This window comes from Brachycentrus maculatus, unplaced genomic scaffold, assembly GCF_059751285.1.
Source record: "Brachycentrus maculatus isolate JH-2025_06_01 unplaced genomic scaffold, ASM5975128v1 h1tg000263l, whole genome shotgun sequence".
Taxonomy (NCBI): Eukaryota; Metazoa; Arthropoda; class Insecta; order Trichoptera; family Brachycentridae; genus Brachycentrus; species Brachycentrus maculatus.
This window is the reverse complement of record NW_028281014.1, coordinates 2,125,286-2,145,590: the sequence shown is the minus strand read 5'-3', so window position 1 is coordinate 2,145,590 and position 20,305 is coordinate 2,125,286. Positions and strand designations below refer to the sequence as shown.

At 30.5% G+C, this 20,305-nt stretch overlaps 1 protein-coding gene across 1 annotated transcript in view; it reads left to right on the top strand.

Annotated features, from left to right (window-relative positions):
* LOC148305763 (whirlin-like) overlaps positions 1-20,305 on the top strand; it is a 74,283-nt gene that overhangs the window by 21,367 nt on the left and 32,611 nt on the right. The window contains exon 3 of the mRNA XM_088266194.1: positions 16,034-16,164. Within this exon, the coding sequence (XP_088122320.1) occupies positions 16,034-16,164 (131 nt within the window). The remainder of the gene's footprint in view (positions 1-16,033; positions 16,165-20,305) is intronic.

Genomic DNA, 20,305 nt, shown 5'->3' with positions numbered 1-20,305 from the left:
AAATATTATCCCTGGTCCTAGGATAACTATAAAAGCAATCAGCGATTCAAAATGAAAGTTTGCTCAAAGTTAAATAAGCGGACCATTTGGCCGTTGGATGTTCTGGCCCGGAAGACCGCCAGCGTCGTCCGATCCCAAGCGCCTAAATAAATAAACAAGCAACATCGATCCCGACCAACCTTCTTCCTTTCAAAGCTGAGCCTTTCGTTCCTATTTAATGATACCTAAAAATAGTAAAGCTCCCTTCTCGTAACTCGGCAGTTAATTGAAAACGTCGTACTGTTCCCTATGCCGTTCCCTAAACAAACACAAATTACTACGTACATTGAGGCGGGTCGTAACAAAAGACGTCTTATCCTTTATACTTTATCGTGCATTGAATTTGATGAATAATTTCGTTATTCAAAAATCTAAAAACTTTTCAAAAATGTTTTACGTTAAAATTCATCTTATCTGTATAAAAATGAAGATGTCTGGTTTAGCCGACTTATTTTTTACACAATTAAATTATATCAAGACTGCAATTACTGTTACGGTAACTACTGAGTGAAGATAACTTTAATATACTTCACGTCAGGACTTTGAATTCTATCTTTTTTAGGATCTTAAAACCGGTCATCATTCAGTATTACCAGGAAATTAATGATGTCATAAGGAAACTTCATATACGATCACAGTTTTTAAAGAAAAGGGACATTATATAATATTTCTTAATAATATTATTTATTTATGTAAATACTCACATAAACTACGGAATTTAATACACACACCCACTCACACACACTCACACACACACACACACACACACACACACACACCCACCCACCCACCCACCCACCTACACACACACACACACAAACACACAGAGGGGAATAATCGCCCATAATTAAATATATATATAAATATTTTTTACCTTTTTTAATTCAATAAAGGTACCTTATTATTTATTTATTTAAATTATTGATAATCAAATCGAGCTATTCTGACAAAAAATTAGGTGAATTTTGCTGTATCACATATTTAGTTTTCTAATAATTTAGTTTAAGAGATGTTTATTTTTTCTTTTATGGCATATTTTACATGTTTAAAAATATGGATTAGACAGGTTTAACCATTGACAGCCTCATTTTCTACTCGCACTCACCTACTAATGCAAAGTACACATTGCGGATATTCAAAGCCAGCGTTTAATTAGTTCGTTAGCGATTTAACAATCAGTAATTACGCTAATTAACTATACAAAAACAGTACTTTTATGCAATTTGTTAAAATATTGCTTTGGCACGTAAATTTTTTAATATTCGTTTAAATTCTAATTAAGTGAACGAACCTGAAATTACATTTTAAATTGTTTTAAATTTGTTTTAATATTTGTCTCTGTCCTTGTGCCATGCATAAGTCAAGTACATTATTTTACAGTAATATATTTCAGTACATTATTATGTATATATATATATATATATATATATATATATATATATATATATATATATATATATATATATATATATATATAAATATATATATATATATACATATATATATATATATATACATATATATATATATATATATATATATATATATATATATGTATATATTAATATATTTATGTGTATATGTACATGTATATTTATATAATATACGTATATCGTAGTCGTACAGGAGAAAGTGACCAACTAACAAAACGTAAAATGTTTAGGAGGGCCATCACTTTTGCTTGGCAAGAAAATAAACATTAATACAGGTAGTCATTTCTAACAAGTCAATTTATTATACTTCCCAGTTTAAATTCGCTTGGGGATTTTTTTCAGGGCAATATTAAGCTAGTAAGATATCAAACGGTCTATGATTACGTTTTTGTAAAAACTGCACTTGGTCACTTTCTCCTATATATGAAAGTATATAATATTTTCATATATATATATATATACATCGCTAAACAACAATGAGTATCATTTTATTTTTGAGCTTTTCGTCTAAAATTCAGCGGGTAAAAAAACCACCCTCCGATTAGTAATTATTAAGAGTTGTTTAAGTAACGGAAGCCAAGCCCATTTGTCGTCATGATTATCAAGTAAATATTAACTAACTGGATGTGTCACGCACTTAACTAAACAAACTTGATCGATTTGTCAGTGAAAAAGTCCGACGCGTAGAATCTTTACACAGTTAAAAGTCTAGTAGCCGGTAAGAAGGATGGTCGTAGACATTTTGAGCGATTTCTTTATACTGTCAAACAAAAAGTGACATTCGGCAAGTTTCAGAATTTTGTCTACCAGCTCATACAGTAAGGGTGGATGTGCGAGTATACAATTCGCGAGTATGTGCAGTTCCGTGGGTCTACGGTCGTGACTGTCGCGGCGGTACGTAGTTCGCGGGTAAGAAACGGCTTTAAAACTTTTATTACCTACTGCAGCTTTTGAACATTTATCTCACTTCTTCTTTTGTTCTGTTACTGGAGTTATTTTGATAGTATCAGTTATTCTTTGAAGCATATTGATTTTAAGTTGGTCGATATTTTCTATGTACAACTTTAAAAAAACATATTTCTTGTGTAACAATAAATATTACTAGTCGGTATATGGTAAGTTGGAAGATATTGCATTTTAGCAATAAGCCTGCCAATTAACTTATTTCTTTTATATATAAATAAATAAATAAAATATGTAAATCAATATTTACTCATTAAAATTTGTATATATATATATATATATATATATATATATATATATATATATATATATATATATATATATATATATATATATATATATATATATATATATATTAATATATGTACATATATATGTAATAAAATACCTAGGTACCTACCTAAACATTTTGTACCTACATATATTACAAATCTACCATCAGATGTCGCATGCGTCGCACTGAATAAACAAAAGACATCAGATAGAAAACATTGTGATTAATTAATATTGTGAACTGTCAGAATCAGATGGATAGAAAAATATTTTGAAGATTAATTAAGAATAAACTTTTACTGTCGTTTCTTTAATTACAAAGCAACACATTGTTTATTTTATTATTTTACACCCACTTTACATATTATTTACACTCAATTTACAAAGAAAAATATTACCACGATATATATATATATATATATATATATATATATATATATATATATATATATATATATATATATATATATATATATATATATATATATATATATATATATATATATATATATATATATATATATATATATATATATATATATATATATATATATATATATACACACATTCAAGTCTACAAAAAAAAAAGGTTTTTCAATTTTTAATAGCCGAGTAAATTTATGGGTTAACTAATATATTCATAATATTTTCGGGACTTGGAAATTACAACCAAACGAAAGTTATGTATTTTTCATGCGTTTTTCATAAACTTTAAAAAATACGTAAATTTAAAATGTGTTGATACCATATGACATCCGAAAAAATTAAAATATTTGAATATATTACTGTATTTCTATAAACACGACAATTTCACTTTCTTTATCGGTGTTAAATATTTCATAATATTGTAAACTAGGACTGTGATGTTTGCTTTACATAAATAAGGCTCTCTCTTGGAGTAACGACTTAAAGTATATTGAATGGGGTTGGGAATCGATATGTAGCTTGACTTGCAACTAATTCCTAATGTAAGTACCAATCAATCCCCTCTCATCATCAAATTGATTCCCATTTTCAAATGCAATAAAGTCATAAGTATAATCTTGTTCTTAGAATAAACTTTTTCTTTTCGTTCTTTTAGTTGTTGTGTAAAAAGGGAGTTTGGTGTTATATTTGATAGTCAATCTTTACCTTTCTCTTTTGAGTACCTATTACTGTATAAGGGACTGCTGTAATTTCTCCTTTGTAAGTACAAATTGGTCCTTACAATATTTAGCTTTACAATATTTAGCTATTTCAATTTAAATTAATACAGTTAAATCAACGTTATTAAATAGTGGATTGTTATACAACAGAACCTGAGTTTTGTTTTTTTTTTCAACCATCATTATAACACTGCGTCAATACGATGCAGTGCCCTATGCACCATTGGGTGCGGATAAGGGTTCGAAGAAGAAGTTTTTAGCTTTATTTATATTGGCGCAAATGTACATATATTATACAAAGTATGAAACCGTAAACTTCTGTATAAGTTGATAAAAATACTACCTGCTGGACGTGCGGAGCTATATATTATACATACATACTTCATATACCGCGTGGCAACCGAAATACTAAAAATGAAAAAACGGAGCTGGAAATGGCGTTCTTCTGTATGTGTCTGAGGTACTAACACATTTCGATTTTACCGAAAGTTATTGTTCCTTCGAATTTCTCCACTAAAATATTTTTGAAGTTTTCTATCAGATATTTTATGAAAAGTCTGCCTATATCAAAAGAAAGGGATTCGATTATTTTCAGTTTATCGTTGAAATGATGAACATAGAAACTCTTTGACATTGTTTTTATAAGTAGAAAATTGATGATTTTACTAATATAATAATGTGATCCATTTACAAATTATTCCACATGATAATACGAGAAAAAATCACATTAAAAAAATATATTTTATAGCCGGTTTACGAACGATGTGAAAAATTGTTTATTAAAACTGGGGGTTTAAACAATTACATGAAATAAGTACTTAATTAAAATCCTTATATATATGCATTCTAAAAATGCATAAACGTAATTATTTTGATTCAAGTGAATTACGTGCCTCGTAATTAGATATTTATTAAGTATATTGTAGTCAACCAACTAACTAACAGGAGAAAGTAACCAACCAACAAAACGTAAAATTTTCAGGACTGCCATTTAAGTCACTTTTGCCTGGCAAGAAAATAAACATCAATGCAGTTAGTCATTTTTAACGAGTCAATATATTAAACTTCTAAGTTTAAAATCGCTGTAGGATTTTTTCCGGGCAATATTATTCTAGTAAGTTATCAAATAGTCAATAATCACGTTTTTGTAAAAAATGCACTTGGTCACTTTCTTCTTCATATATGACTACGATATACAAATAAAGATTTTTTATTATTTTGACAAAAAAATCCATTGAAAATCAGCTTATATAATGAATTAAATTATATGTTAACTAAACTGTATGGTTGACATTGTAAAAAATTAAATACATTATGAATCAGGTGAACCAAATTAAATATTAAACCGTTTGATGCGATTGATTTTAAGTCCAATAGAAGATTGATACGATAAAAAATTATTATAATATCATTCATTTCAATAAGGCGATCGCCAAATTCATGAATTATTACTAGCCGCTATTAGATTTTCATTATAATCGATTTCTTCAAGGACCTTAAGACTAATCGCAACTAATTCAAGGAATTCAGCAAACTTTTTGATTGTGCATTTCAGTTCAATATCTGAAAAATCTAAAATTTTCGCACAACATATTCATGTGACATTAAAGGTTGAATATTTATGAAAACGAAAATTTGACTAATAAATTTTTATAATTGATATGACGTCCGATTTTTGTAAAACTTCCTGAGGAACTTCATTTAATTTAGAAATAATTTCAATACCATACCTTTAAGGAAACGTACAACGTAGAGTTTTTATACAATACATATTGCTTTTACCATAAACTCACTTACGATGACAGATTTCACTATAGTATTCACTTTAGTATAAAAATACTTAAAACATGTCTTTTTAATTTTATTTTATAAAAAAATATAAGCCAAAAGGATAATGGATTTTTTAAACTACAACCTTAGTCAAATATGAGTATGATTTTCTTTTTTGTCCTTTTAAGGATCTAAATTTATAAAGATATCATTTATGCTAGTGAGTATTAAAATGATAAAGGAAAAATGTTTTTATACCACTTGATTTTATTAATGACTACTAGTTTCGGGAGCTAAATTTCCATTATCAGGTTTAAATAATAACTAAAATATAAAATAAAATAAAAACTGTTCTATAAATAAGGAGAGGGGTAAGTTGGGGGAGGGGGTTAGTCAAGGGGGCGGAGTTTGAATATAAAGGAAACATGGAAAGCAAAGGTGAAGAATTTTGAAACAATAAATTATTTAATAAATTATTACTAGAATTAGGGTTTTTTTTGGATTTCTAAATTTTCTAAATAATTCATAATTTGGCCTTTATGTGGAACACAAGATGTAATAATTTTAATTTATGAGAGTGAAATGAGTGATTTGTATCAATTATGTCATTTGCAAATTAAGTATTTATATTTTTTTTAAATATGTCAAAAATACTGCTTATCAGCCCGCATTAATTTGTGCCTTCAGCTAATAAATAGAAATTGCTTTCGTTCTTGGAATTCGGAGCTATACAACTCCGTATTTTATTCTCTGACGTCAGTCTAAAACTTGAGTCATGATTTCCCAGAAGAATAGTTTCTTATTATTGATGTTCTTATTACGGAGGTCAATTAAATTTCTGGCCTCGGTTTCGGGAAGACCCGAGTGGTTTCAGAAAACCAATATTTCATAACAAGACACACAATATGTTAAATTGCACGATCGACGAATTTCGAAAATTTATAAATCAAAGTAGGTTTTCTTGATTTTGCTTTAGTATTAAGTTCGGCAAGATTTGGGTACTAAATAAGGGGGTTAACCACTCTGTCCTTGCAAACATTCTTCGCCTCTTCTACCTTCATGCATCTCCTCATACATACCCGCCGATTGTTTCGACTAACCTGACCGCTTTCAAGTATTTGGCATACTTGATCGTGCCGAGTTTTTCTCGGTCTTCCTCTGCTCCTTTTTCCAATTACATTCGTCTCATAAATTTGTTTTGTCGTTCTTTCCTCACTCATTCGTTCTACATGTCCAAACCATCTCAAGATACCTTTCTTAATTTTATCAATAATGCTTGTCACAGCTTTGCATTCCTTCCTTATTTCACTATTCGAACATCTATCATACATCGTACTTAATAAAGGAAAGGAAATAATTTTACATTAAGGAATCTTTATTACCTTACTGACTTATTTTTATTTATTTAAAAAAATATATTTGTGTGTTTACTATTTACACAAATATTTTGATCTCATACTGTTTCTGTTAAGAAGCTAAGCGGCTTATTGTTAGAAATAGGTATCAAATTGTGGTAGAGTGGGTTCGAACCGAGAAACTCTGACTTAAGAGTCCGCGACACTAACCACGGGACCTCAACCCGACACTTATTTCATTTACATCAAATGCCTTTTCGGTAATTTACATCTTTAATTGAACATTTTATTTTAAAATTAGTCTTTATATTAATTAGTACGTATTGTGACTTAGAAAAAAGGGAACGAGAAAAAGCACATACTACGAGTATTGCTTGTTTTATAGCTAAACTTGTTATAAGGGTTTCTTAGTTCATTTTCCAACTTCAAACTCTATTATCATGGCACCAACTTGGTTTATGTACAGAAAAGTAATTTTAAGTATTGATAGTTATATTGACCTCTGTTAATAAGACCGTGTTGATCAATGGCTACTAAGAATAAAACATATAACTCGCTCTTTCATAAATTGGATGGAACTACTCGTATTATCATACATTTACGTTTTATACATATTTTTTTCAATTTATCGCTGTAATTTTACGCAGGTATTCTAACAAAGTAAATACATTTGTTACTTTATTAAATTTCCCGCAGCTCGATTCTAAAAATGACTAGTATTTGAAATACAGTGCTGTTTTAATTTTATGACCAATTTTGTATGAGGCAGATGGAAAATAAATGCCTGTTTCGTAATTTGTAGAAGAGATAAATTATTATTTCATTTGCATTTTAAGTGAACGTGAAGCCGATCTAAAAAGTTGGCCGCTTCTGTCCCGTGACATTATATTACAATATTGCGGGCGGCTTGGGCATAACGCGTCGCGCGGGAGAAGATAATGCTATATGTATTATATTGGTATTCATCTCTGTGTCGCTAGACTTTCTAGGAAAAACTTTTCCCTCTTTCACAAGAAAAACTCCTCAGACTGATAAAGATATCACGATTTATACGCTCAACTCGAGTCCCTTGCGTTTTTTAGGTCTTTGAAATATTGAGGTCTCAATACTCGATTATTTGATTATCACTTTTTTTTGGTTGTAGAATGGACGGAATCAAAAATAAAGAGCTTTTTCACGAAGCAAAATATACGAGTATATTATTTATTGATTCGGCTTCAACTTTTGGAATGATATATCGATTATTTAAAAAATTAAACACTTGTACAATTCCACTTAGAAGTAATATTATAAGTGATATTAAACAGATGTTTCATTTTTAAAATAAGCAAAATATATACAGAATCATGTATTTATCTTGGTTTTGTAATTGTTGCACATTTATCATTTTTATTAAGGAATAAGTATTGCGTAAAATAGAAACAAAATAATTTTTTAAAATTTTTTTTTTCCTTCTTATAGCAAGGATTTGTATCACGCCTTTACTTTGGAGGTCTTCTAGGCGGTCTTCTTCAGTCTGGGTTCTCTTGAAGACAAATTCGTCTACTGACTAGTCTTCAACTAGTCTACTGACATTCTTGAATTCTATTGATATGGGCATTCCAGAATCGTCTTCTCTATCTTCCCTATTTGACTATAATATATCCTCCGTACTACACATTTTTCGAATTTCCGTGTTGCTATTTCGGTCTCTTAGCGTGTTTCCGGTTATGCACTTCGATGTCCTCATATCTGAAGTACTTAGAAGAGATTTGGTTCTCGCTGTATCTGCTCAGGTCCCTATCCCGTATGTGGCAATCGGTCTTACATATCTCTCACTCCTTTCAACAACGTCATATATCAAAAATCGCCCATTTTCAGTTGTGCATGTTTTCGGAATGCCCAGAAATGTATTGTATCCCAGCAAAAGCCAGATATTTTAAACTTAATATTTACCCGCTACAGGACAGAAAGTGTTGTTTTGCATATTGAAGAATTTTTTTTTTAAAACATACTAAATATTTTTCAAATAGAGAAAAAACCTTCAGGTTTTATCTAAAAGATCTGTTGCACAGTAAAAAGTTCATAAGTGGCTTGATATTTATTTTTAATACATTTATTATATCCTTAAACTTTAAAAACGTTCTCCTGAAAAATCTACTTTTTTTGTTTTATGACGTTCTTGAAAGGAGTGAGAGATATGACGTTGTTGAAAGGAGTAAGCGATATGTCTTGGATACTTTTATTTCACTCTCAACATTCATTTGCTCATTCTTCTTAAAAATTTAAAAATAAAAATAAATTCGCTTTGTTGAAATACTATTTTATGATATACTCTGGGTTTATAATGTGGATTCACTTCAAAACAAATCTTGTGGTCTTGTCCGTTTTCATCCCTTTTAGTAAACCAAATGGAGCTTATCGCTATTTATCATCCCATTTTCAGAGCCAGTGGGATATACTAGTGGCTTCACATATAAATTCCAAAGCTCTTAAAAAGTTTTCATTCATTAAGCAGAAGTGATTAGCTTTAAAGCAGTTAAACAACCATTTCCTAGTTATAAAATTCATTCAACATATATTTAATACGTAGCCACCAGATCAAAAGGACTTCTTTGTTTGCAATGAACATATTATTCAAGTCCTACCAAGAACTTGGTTTTCTTTTAGATATGACATATCCAGTGGTTAATATCTTTAATTTATTTTTCTATTGCACTCGTTAAATTGAAAGTGAAAATAATATATATGAATATTTATATGTTGTGTGTTAAAACCATTGTTAACTTTGTGGTATGGTAACATAACGCTCTAATAACCTAACATAACCTAACTTTATATTATTTTTTTGTATAAACTTCAGACCGTAACAATTTGATTTCAATGACCTGAGGATGGAATAATTATTATTCCGAAAACGGTAGTCATGAATAAGTGTTTTTTAAAGTGGTAAAACAGAAAGTGAATGATGAATGATAAGGAGAATGATTTAATATTTATTTAGTTGTTGAGAAATCGTGATAATTTCTACATATTAGGAGTCTCGTATGTTAGAAATAAGGAAATGTAAGAAGAAACTCAGTATTTTTAAGAAAGTAGATTAAATGCCGTTGAAATGCGATCCCTCAGACAAATGTGCGGCAAAACGATATATGATAGACGTTCGAATGGTGAAATAAGGAACGAATGCATTGTCGATAACATTAATAGAGGTGTGTTGAAATGAGTGAAGAAAGAAAAGTAAAACACATTTGTCAAGAGTATGAAGTTGGAAATAGGAGCAGAGAAATACCGAGGAAAACAAAACATGATCAAGTATTTAAATTACATGAAAGCCAGGTCAGGAGTCTGAATAGTTGGCGTGTATGTACGAGATGATGCATGAATGTGGAAAAGGCTAATATTGTTTGCAAAGATATATATGTGTGGCGTTCTATTCTCTCTGCCTACCCCTGTGGAGAAGTGCCATGATGTTTTGTTAGCTAGTTGGTTATAAAGAATAATGACGCAAAAATTCGTATAGATGGCAAAGGCTCACAAAGTAATTTAATTTTAAAATCGTTTCACTTTTTACAGAAAAGGTTTCCTACATAATTCGGCACCGAGCGCATTCCTCTCCCTCTATTGCGACCCTCAATCATCCCCCATCTCGCGTACTCATTAAGCTTCACTTCCTAAAGCTCTACCTATAAGACTGAGGCTCTACTAGCACATCAAAAGATTTCGGTTAGCCTTTTCCCTTTCAAACAGAAAACCGATATCTTAAACTCGATGATCCATTAGTAATATAAAGATATCCCTTGATACTCCAAATCCGAAAAGGAGGAAATAAAAATAGGCGCAATAAACTCTTAGAATAGATGCACAGTGATGGAATATAGAAATATAGACTTAATTTTTTAAGCATTTTTGACATCTCAACATTAATGAAGAAGAAGAATATGGAAGTCTGGGCATTTACGGGGCTGACGACCGTCATAGGCTGGTTTAAGTGATCACTTTACTTGATCTTTACGTGAAGTTCTTGAATCACTAGAACTTCACTAGAGACATCTATTGGTGAGATGTAAAGAAGCTTTTTACTAAGCAGAAACTCTTATATCAGTATGTGAGATCTGGATTATAATCACACACATGAGAAACGCGAGAAAATACCATTTTCATTTTTATTATTAAGCTTATAATTTGACCAGGTAATTTATAATTTAATAATTTAATCATTTATAATCTCACCAATAGATGTCTCTAGTGAAGTTCTAGTGATTCAAGAACAAGGTTTCTAAATTGGTTCATATATATAGAACTTCCAAGAATTTGAGTAGTGTGGTTGTCAATAATGGGTAGAATTGGTGAATGTTACACGTGTGTAAAGTGATCACTTAAACCAGCCGATGACGGTCGTCAGCCCCGTAAATGCCCAGACTTCCATATTCTTCTTCATCTTTGATGAAATGTCAAAAAACAATATGAAAATAACTCCTGTAATTGGAGATAATCCAGATTTTGTGAACAAGTATTTGGACACACTCAAAATGTTGTAAATGAAGAAGAATATGAAAGGCTGGGCCAATGACCGTCATAAGCTTGGTTAAGTGTTATCACTTACATACGTATTTTCCTTCCTGCATATTCCATTTTATACCATACCCTTACACTTTAACTCCCACTTACACACACACTCATACACACAGACACACACATACACTCTCACACACTTATCCTATCTTCTCTTTTTTCTCTCTTAAAATACAACATTATTCATAACATATTTGTATGTAGGATTATTAAATTGGCTTTTACCATTATCAATGTAACATTTTTTTATATTTTTATGTACAAGCTTATTCCCAAACAAATATAATACAAAATAAATAAAGTAACATTCACCATTTCTACCCATGATTGACCAAACTACTCAATTTTTGGAACTTTTGGAACTAGATATATTGATCAAACTTACAACACAGTGAATGTGAGTTTACAACAGCTATCTACGTTGGGAATGGGAAAGCTTTTATTAAGCAATGACTCTTTCTATTTGTTTGCAAGGTCTGAATTATGATTTTTTTAAATATGGACAAAAAACTGTACACAATCTGATACTATACATACTGGGCGGATTAAAAAAATCACTTAGGTATATTACAACCTTTATGGATAATATAAAATCTATTTGGAGATAAACGTGATTGTTTTAGGAGAAATCATTTATATTGTCAACTAGAAATGTTTGGGGAAGTATTATAATTTTAATCTCCTTAACATTGAATCATTCAATATTTTTGTGATATTTTTTTTTCATTTTTATGATTTTGTAATTTACATTATTACATGAAATTTCAGAGCAACTACGTAAGGAAAAAATCTTATTAATTTAAAATAAAACAATTCTCAAAATTGCTTTAACAATTTTTCGATATTAGATTGACTCAAGAGTCAAGCTTAATAAAGTTGTTTGATGTGTATACAAAAAATACTTGTATTGCTAATTTGTATAAGCGAACCTAACATTATTAACACATTGTTCAATTTCATATACAAAGACACGTCTTGTACGTTTAATTTATCATCTTGCTGTGCTGTTTAGCGGATATGTGTCTATGATACAAAAATATTATTTTTTCTTTTTATTACAAATATTTTGATAGTTTTTTTTGTTTTTGTCGCTGAATTTGTAATTTTAAATCAATGCCTAAGATCCAATATTCAACCACTGACTAGGAGAGGCTGAGTGACTGAAATGCGGACGAAGTAATCAGGTTGTTCGGCGCAGGGAATTATTAATGTTAACAAGATAAATGTGTCGCGAGCAGAATTCTCTCTTATAACCTGTTATTGGATTTGACAGTGAAGAAAATTTGTAATGCAAAACTGGCTTTGTCACTTTAGTTACTTGCCCCAGATTCTCGGAAGGAGGATTGTGAGTTTCAGGAAATTTCAACATTTCGCATTGTTCAGTATAGGCGTCCCTCGCCATCCGCAGTTTCATTGAACGTGGTTTCGCTATACAAGATATAAGCTAAGATAATACATAAATAACAAAATCATTTGAACGACGTATAATATGCAATTCATAAGTCGGTCCCCGTACATTAAAGATCAAATTTTTAATATTAGTCTATTGGTTTTTAATTTTATACTGACATTTCTTAGTGGAACTGCATTTCATATAATAAAATAAGAACTATATCGATTTTTCCAAATTTATTTGATTTCACTAGTGACTGAGTTTCGTCGTTATTGACACCATCAGACTGTCGGAAGGCTAAACGAAATTTTACGTTTTACGTTATATACAAAGACAAATAATGATATAAAAACAACAAGGCAGGGGTTGAAAACCATGATGAAGTAGTGTGTTATAGTAATGATAATATTGAAGTGATGATAATGATTTTAAGTATAATTTTTTTATAATTTTATTGTAGAAATGGATTTTTGTATTTAAATTTAAGTAATATATGGGTGAACCCGAAACTGTAGGTAGGCAACTCTTTCTATTGTACATTTGTACATGCATCGGAAAGTCCTGTGTTCTCCATATGTATGCAACATATATCCTAGTCATTGCCACCATTCTGCATGTCTTACCATGCTCCCTAAAATCTTCTTTCCCTTATATCAATGATTCATTTTATCCTGAGCTACTTCACTTACGCCATTTGTATCCTATAAATTATTTTTCACCCCTTTAACCGAGAATTTGAAGTGCAGGACTTGATCACCTTGCTTTCATGCATTAGCAATAAAGTTAACATTGCATCGATTCAATTTGGTGCAATGTACACTATCTGGGTGTTGATAAGGATTTAAGGAGAAGAACGACTTCTAGACTTTTTAAAAAATAAGATGCGCAGAGTTGCTAACTTCTAAACATTAGACACATAAAAAATCAACTAATTCTAAAAATCTGGATGAAATAGTAATATCTTTATAAAATTAATCGCCACTTTTTTTATTCATGTAATTCAACCTACTGGTTTCAACAGTACATTATCATCATCAGGGTTTATTTTAAATTTAAAAAAAAAACATTAAAAATATTAAAAATATTAGAATACTTCCACAAAAAAAAACAAAAAACTTCCACACACTCCATGAAAATCCTTAATGTTATTTTAAGATTTAGGATTTTTATGGAGTGGATTTTTTTTTAAGGAGTGAAGTTTATGTGTGGAACTTTTTTTTTGTGAAAATATTTTAATATTTTTGATGTTTTTTAATTTTTTTTATATATTTAAAATAAACCCTGATGATGACAATGTATTGTTGAAACCGGTAGATTGAAATATATGAATTAAAAAAAGTGGTGAAAACAAAGTCTATTAATTTTATAAAGATATTATAAAATGTGCCACAAAGTATCTGTGGAAAACATTCAAGAAAAAAATAGTAATATGTTTTTTAATCATTACAAAAGTTAGCGTCCGTTTTAAATTTTAAATAATTTTTCGTTGCAACGTTCTGCCTCCTAGTTGGCACACAAAGCAGAGTACTTTATGCACGTGAAGTCCCAACTGTTGAAGTTAGCCGTGTTATGAGGTGAGGTTCTGGCAGTTCGCTGAACAATGTGTGCTAAAAGCTCCGCTGGAAACTTTTCAAATTACCTACCTATGTATGTATGCACTAGTAAATGCAAGAACTACAAGCGGGTTAGTGCTCTCATCTTTCCCTTTGCTCGAAGGATTTTACGCGAGTAATGACAATAAAAGCGAACTTAAAAGAATAATGTATGCTTTCGAAAACTAATATGTGTACTAAACAGTTTTCTCCGTCATAGTTACAGGTGTAAATAATTGTCTATTTTGATGGAGTCACCGGGTTTGATTCCCAGGGGGGGTAATTTTTTTAAAATGAATGTTTTACTTAGTAAATACCACTATTTCTTAAAATGTACTGTGACACGTGTTTCGATGCATTCCAAACATTTTCAAACGCTATCATTTTCAAACATCGTATGTGAAGCTAATTCTAAATTTTGGAGTTGGGTCCTTGAGACGTTGAAGGTTGAAGAGGGATTTTACCACAAAGTGACATTATCAATTAATGAAATTAGAAATAAATAATAATTGATTTTTTTTAAGTAAAATTAGTTTACTACCACTGACTCCCTTTTATTATCAGTGTGAACTCAGCCGGAGGCTTCAAAAATACTAAAACGTAATTTAAAAAAAAAAAACTTTATTAGCCTTCGTATAAGCTACCTCAGCCAATAAATTGACACACTCCACAGAGAAACTCCACGTACTCGTGTTACTCACGTTCTGAAGTTATGGTCTGGGAGCTGAAGACATAAATTTATAGGATTTTTATGTTCATCCACTTGACAAATGATGGTGAAAGATGTTTTACTCTTCCTGCTAACCCCAACAATTATTTAGCTCTGAATTTTACGATCGCGCATAGAACCTGTGTAAGAATGGGAAATAAAAATTCACTTGACCACTTTTATGGCAAGTAACTAACAGACTTAAATGAGTTCACTTGAATACCATAACTCTCAGATTACTCAGATATAAACAAGTATTGTCATATACCATAAATCGGAGGAAGATGCTAAGATATTTGGTTTACTTTTTCTCTTAAAAGAGATTGACATGTAGATAGGATGAATCGTTTTCTTTACCCTGAATGTAGTAAGAGTTTCGTGTGCTGTGTCACAATTGAATTTTAGAATAACCATACTAATTTGTTTGTCTATGTCCTTGTTTGGCTACCATATGCAAGGTTCTGAATGATATAGAAAGAAAGGTGTATCATTAATTTACGTATAATCTAGGGATCATATGTATTTAAAGTTATTTATAATATATAACAGAACTCGCATGCATATGATCAAAAAGTATATTTAAATAAATCTCACTATTTTTTTTTTCAAAAAGTGCACAATTTTCAACAAAGGCTTTGTGTTTTTTAGTGTTTTTTTTAGGTGTGTAAAAATCTGGGTTTCTCCATTGAGTGATGGGGTATTCTATCCTCTCTGCCTGTTCATTCAAAAGTATGGAGATGGTTAGATATCTATTTTTTGTACGATGCAAATTTTATATAAGCGCTAAAATTGTTTTATTAATTACAGGAGTTGGCGTTTACATCTCGAGAATTGAAGAAGGATCTGTCGCAGAACGCGCTGGGCTTCGACCCGGAGACTCAATATTGCAAGTTAATGGCACCCCTTTCACCGGTATATCGCATGATGAGGCCCTTAAAGTAAGTGAATTCATATTTTGAAATACAACAATAATTAAAATACTTTCACTTTATCGTAAAATTGAATGAAGTCTTAGGTAACATTACGTGACGTGTATTAATTAATCAATTAATTAATAAACAGTTACAGCATTTTGAGTGTGTCCAAATACTTGTTCACAAAATCTGGATTATCTCCAATTACAGGAGTTATTTTCATATTATTTTTTGACATCTCATCAAAGATGAAGAAGAATATGGAAGTCTGGGCATTTACGGGGCTGACGACCGTCATCGGCTGGTTTAAGTGATCACTTTACACACGTGTAACATTCACCAATTCTACCCATTATTGACAACCACACTACTCAAATAAAGTAAAGATCTTTACATCTCACCAATAGATGTCTCTAGTGAAGTTCTAGTGATTCAAGAACAAGGTTTCTAAATTGGTTCATATATATAGAACTTCCAAGAATTGGAATATTCCCGCTAAAAACTCGATACCACACTTTCCTTTTTCCCTTCCACCCCTATTTGCATTTCTCCGCGTAATTAATCACCCTCATATTAATTAATAATAGCTCACGTTCCAGGAAATTTTATATTTAGATTCTTAATTTGTAACTATAGGCGTATAAAGTATCCAGTAAACGTCAAAATCAGATACTTTGTTTAACTAAATACTGCGTTTAATATATATATATATATATATATATATATATATATATATATATATATATATATATATATATATATATATATATATATATATACATATATATATATATATATATATATATATATATATATATATATATATATATATATATATATATATATATATATATATATATATATATATATATATATATATATATATATATATATATATATATATATATATATATATATATACATATATATATATATATATATATATATATATATATATATATATATATATATATATACATAATAATAAATAAAACCCTTATCCGCACCCCCATGATGCATAGGGCACTGTGTCATATAAATGCAGTGTTATCTTGATCGTTTACACATGAAGGAAAGGTTATAAGGCCTCCGATTCAGGTACCAGTCCATGGTAGTATTGAATAAATATTACACTAAATAAATCACTTATTTTTATTTTACCCTCCTTGGGAATCGAACTCGGGACCTCCAGAACGGTAGCCGAGCGTGCTGACCATTACACTACGGAGGCGGACATACATATATATATATATATATACATAGATACAATTTTGAGAGTGATCAAATACTGTTCACAGATCTGGGTTTCTACACTTGGAAATTATTTTACTTATTGACATCTTAACAGATGAAAACGAATAAGGAAGTCTGCGTATTTACAGGGATTACGACCTATCATAGGCTGGTGAAGTGATCACTTTACACGCGTGTAACATACATCATTCTACCCATGATTGACAGAAACAATAGTCAAATTTTGGAAGTCATACGTGTATGATCAATATCGGGAAATTCTATGTTGAGAAATCTTTTTTTATTAAATAATTCATAAGTGGTGAAACCCAGATTTGTGAACAGTTAAAGTATTAGTACACACTTTTTGAGTAAAATAATTGGTCTAAGTACAAGCTCCATAAGAATTGGAAATCAGATTTTCAGGCGTTTTCTATGTAAAATAATCCGGGTTCCGATGCATGTAAAACAAGCCTCCGATAGTCCGTGGCACTATTCATTACACAACATCCGATTCAAAATAATTCAATAACTCATTAAAGTTGGCGATATGTCGTGCAGTAAGTAGCCCAACAAATATCAACAGTAGAATTTCGTTTTGATATCTGCATATTGAAGAACAAAAAGCGAACGTTTCGATGTCGCGAAAGTTGTTCATGATAATTCACAACTGTTGACAATTTCCTAAAAGTACTGGTGGTAATGGCACTAGCGAACTTGTTGCTCTTCGCTTGGCATTGTTCCCTGGCGCTTTATTTAGCTCTATTTGCATTGCCAAAGGATATTAATTTCTTAATCCGCAGACTAGCTTTATTTCTATTTTCTTGACATCAATTTATTCATGGAGCTTCGTAGATTTATTACTTGGATGAATTTGAATAGGTTTCTCAGATCAATCAAAAGAAATATGTTTTAAAGTGCTGTATACAATATTACGTCTTTTCTTGAATGTTTTATACACAGATACTTTGTGGCACATTTTATAAACTTTATGAAATAAAACAACTTTAGAATTAAACGATAATGTTTTAAAATTAGTACATAAACCCTGATTATGACAAGGTTCTTGTCAAAACCAGTTGGAAAAAGTGTACCAATAAAATGTGGTTAAAACAAAGTTGTTTTTATTTTATAAAGTCTATATATTAACTCTTCTTGTAAAAAATGCACTTTTTCTAATAACTTTTAAGAAACGTCGGAGATATTTCTATTTACTTTTAGAATCCTAACTGTCCATCAAACCCCCTCACTTAGTTGTTTTTATTTTATAAAGTCTATATATTACCTCTTCTTGTAAAAAATGCACTTTTTCTAATAACTTTTAAGAAACGTCGGAGATATTTCTATTTATTTTTAGAATCCTAACTGTCCATCAAACCCCCTCACTTAGTTTTCCCCTCTACCTCCTTCCCTTAACTCCCTTTTTCCTTTGCCCTCCTTATTATCATCTTTTGTAATTTATGTTTTTTTAATGTTCAAGTACTATCTACCCTCTGATTGCAAACAGATATATATGGTATCAAACGTTTTGATCAATATCACTAGTCTGTTTTTGGTTGGTTGGAAGATATTACATTTAAGCAATAAGCCCGCCAATGTACTTATTTTTTTGTGTACATGAAGTTTAAATAAGTAAATAAATATATTTCTTTTAATGAGCGTAAGCACGTTTAGCTACCGAGCTAAAGATTTCGGGTTTGGTTTCCAGGGAAAATGATTTAAATCAGTGATTTTTTCTCAGTTAGTCATAAGTATTTTGCGATGTTATAATATATAGAGAAGAGTCAAAAATCTTAATCACGGAGAAATGGTAGAAATTTGCTGTCCTTTTAAATTAATTTTTGTTTTGTTTTCTTGAATGTTTTTCGCAGATACTTTGTAGTATATTTTATAAACTACAACTTTGTTTTAACCTCCTTTTTATTGTTAGTACACTTAACCTACCAGTTTCAACAAGAACCTTGTCATCATCAGGGTTTATTAAATTCTAAAACATTAAAATACTCATAATTAATTAGTGTGTGGAAGTTTTTGGTAAGGGAATGTTATTAATTTTGAGTATTTAAATGTTTTTAATATTTTAGAATTTAATAAACCCTGATGATGACAAGGTTCTTGTCGAATCAAGTATCGCTGAAGCGTTTCAACGTATAAAACCATCACATGTGTAATCCAATCAATATTGTAATGTAGGTTCAGAAAACAAGCAAAAGCAGTGGTTAGACATTGGGTATTAGACACAGTAACTTTACGGCTTCGGGGATAGAAAATATTATCGTAAATGACTGAATATCAGACTTCTCCCTATGTAGGTTACCGGAGTAGGCACCGATGAAATAATAAATATGTAAGGCTTTGGTTTATGCGGCGTTTCTTCCTTCTTTCCTTTCATACCAGCAAACCACGTACATATTTTATGAGCGCACTATTGTATGTACGGATGAAGTATTATGTTTCACATTTCTTTCGGCTACCTTTTGGCGGAAAGGAAGGAAGTCCTCGGAAGGAATATAAATTAGGCTCCGCAAAAAGTATTGTTTTACTCTTTTTAAAACAGGCGGAAACACATTCTACATTGCTTGCAAATTACAAGCCTTGTTTTAGAACCTTATATATTTTGTCCGCCTCCGTAGTGTAATGGTCAGCACGCTCGGCTACCGTTCTGGAGGTCCCGGGTTCGATTCCCAAGGGGGGTAAAATAAATATAAGTGATTTTTTCTCTGTCATATTTATTCAATATTACCCTGGACTGGTACCTACCTGAAGCGGAGGGCTGATCACCTTTCCTTCATGTGTAAACGATCAAGATAACACTGCGTTTATATGACGCAGTGCCCTATGCACCATTGGGGTGCAGATAGGGGTTTTATTATTTATTATATATTTTAGAGGCCGAAAGGACTCTTTCAGAATCTTTTAGTTACTAGATTAA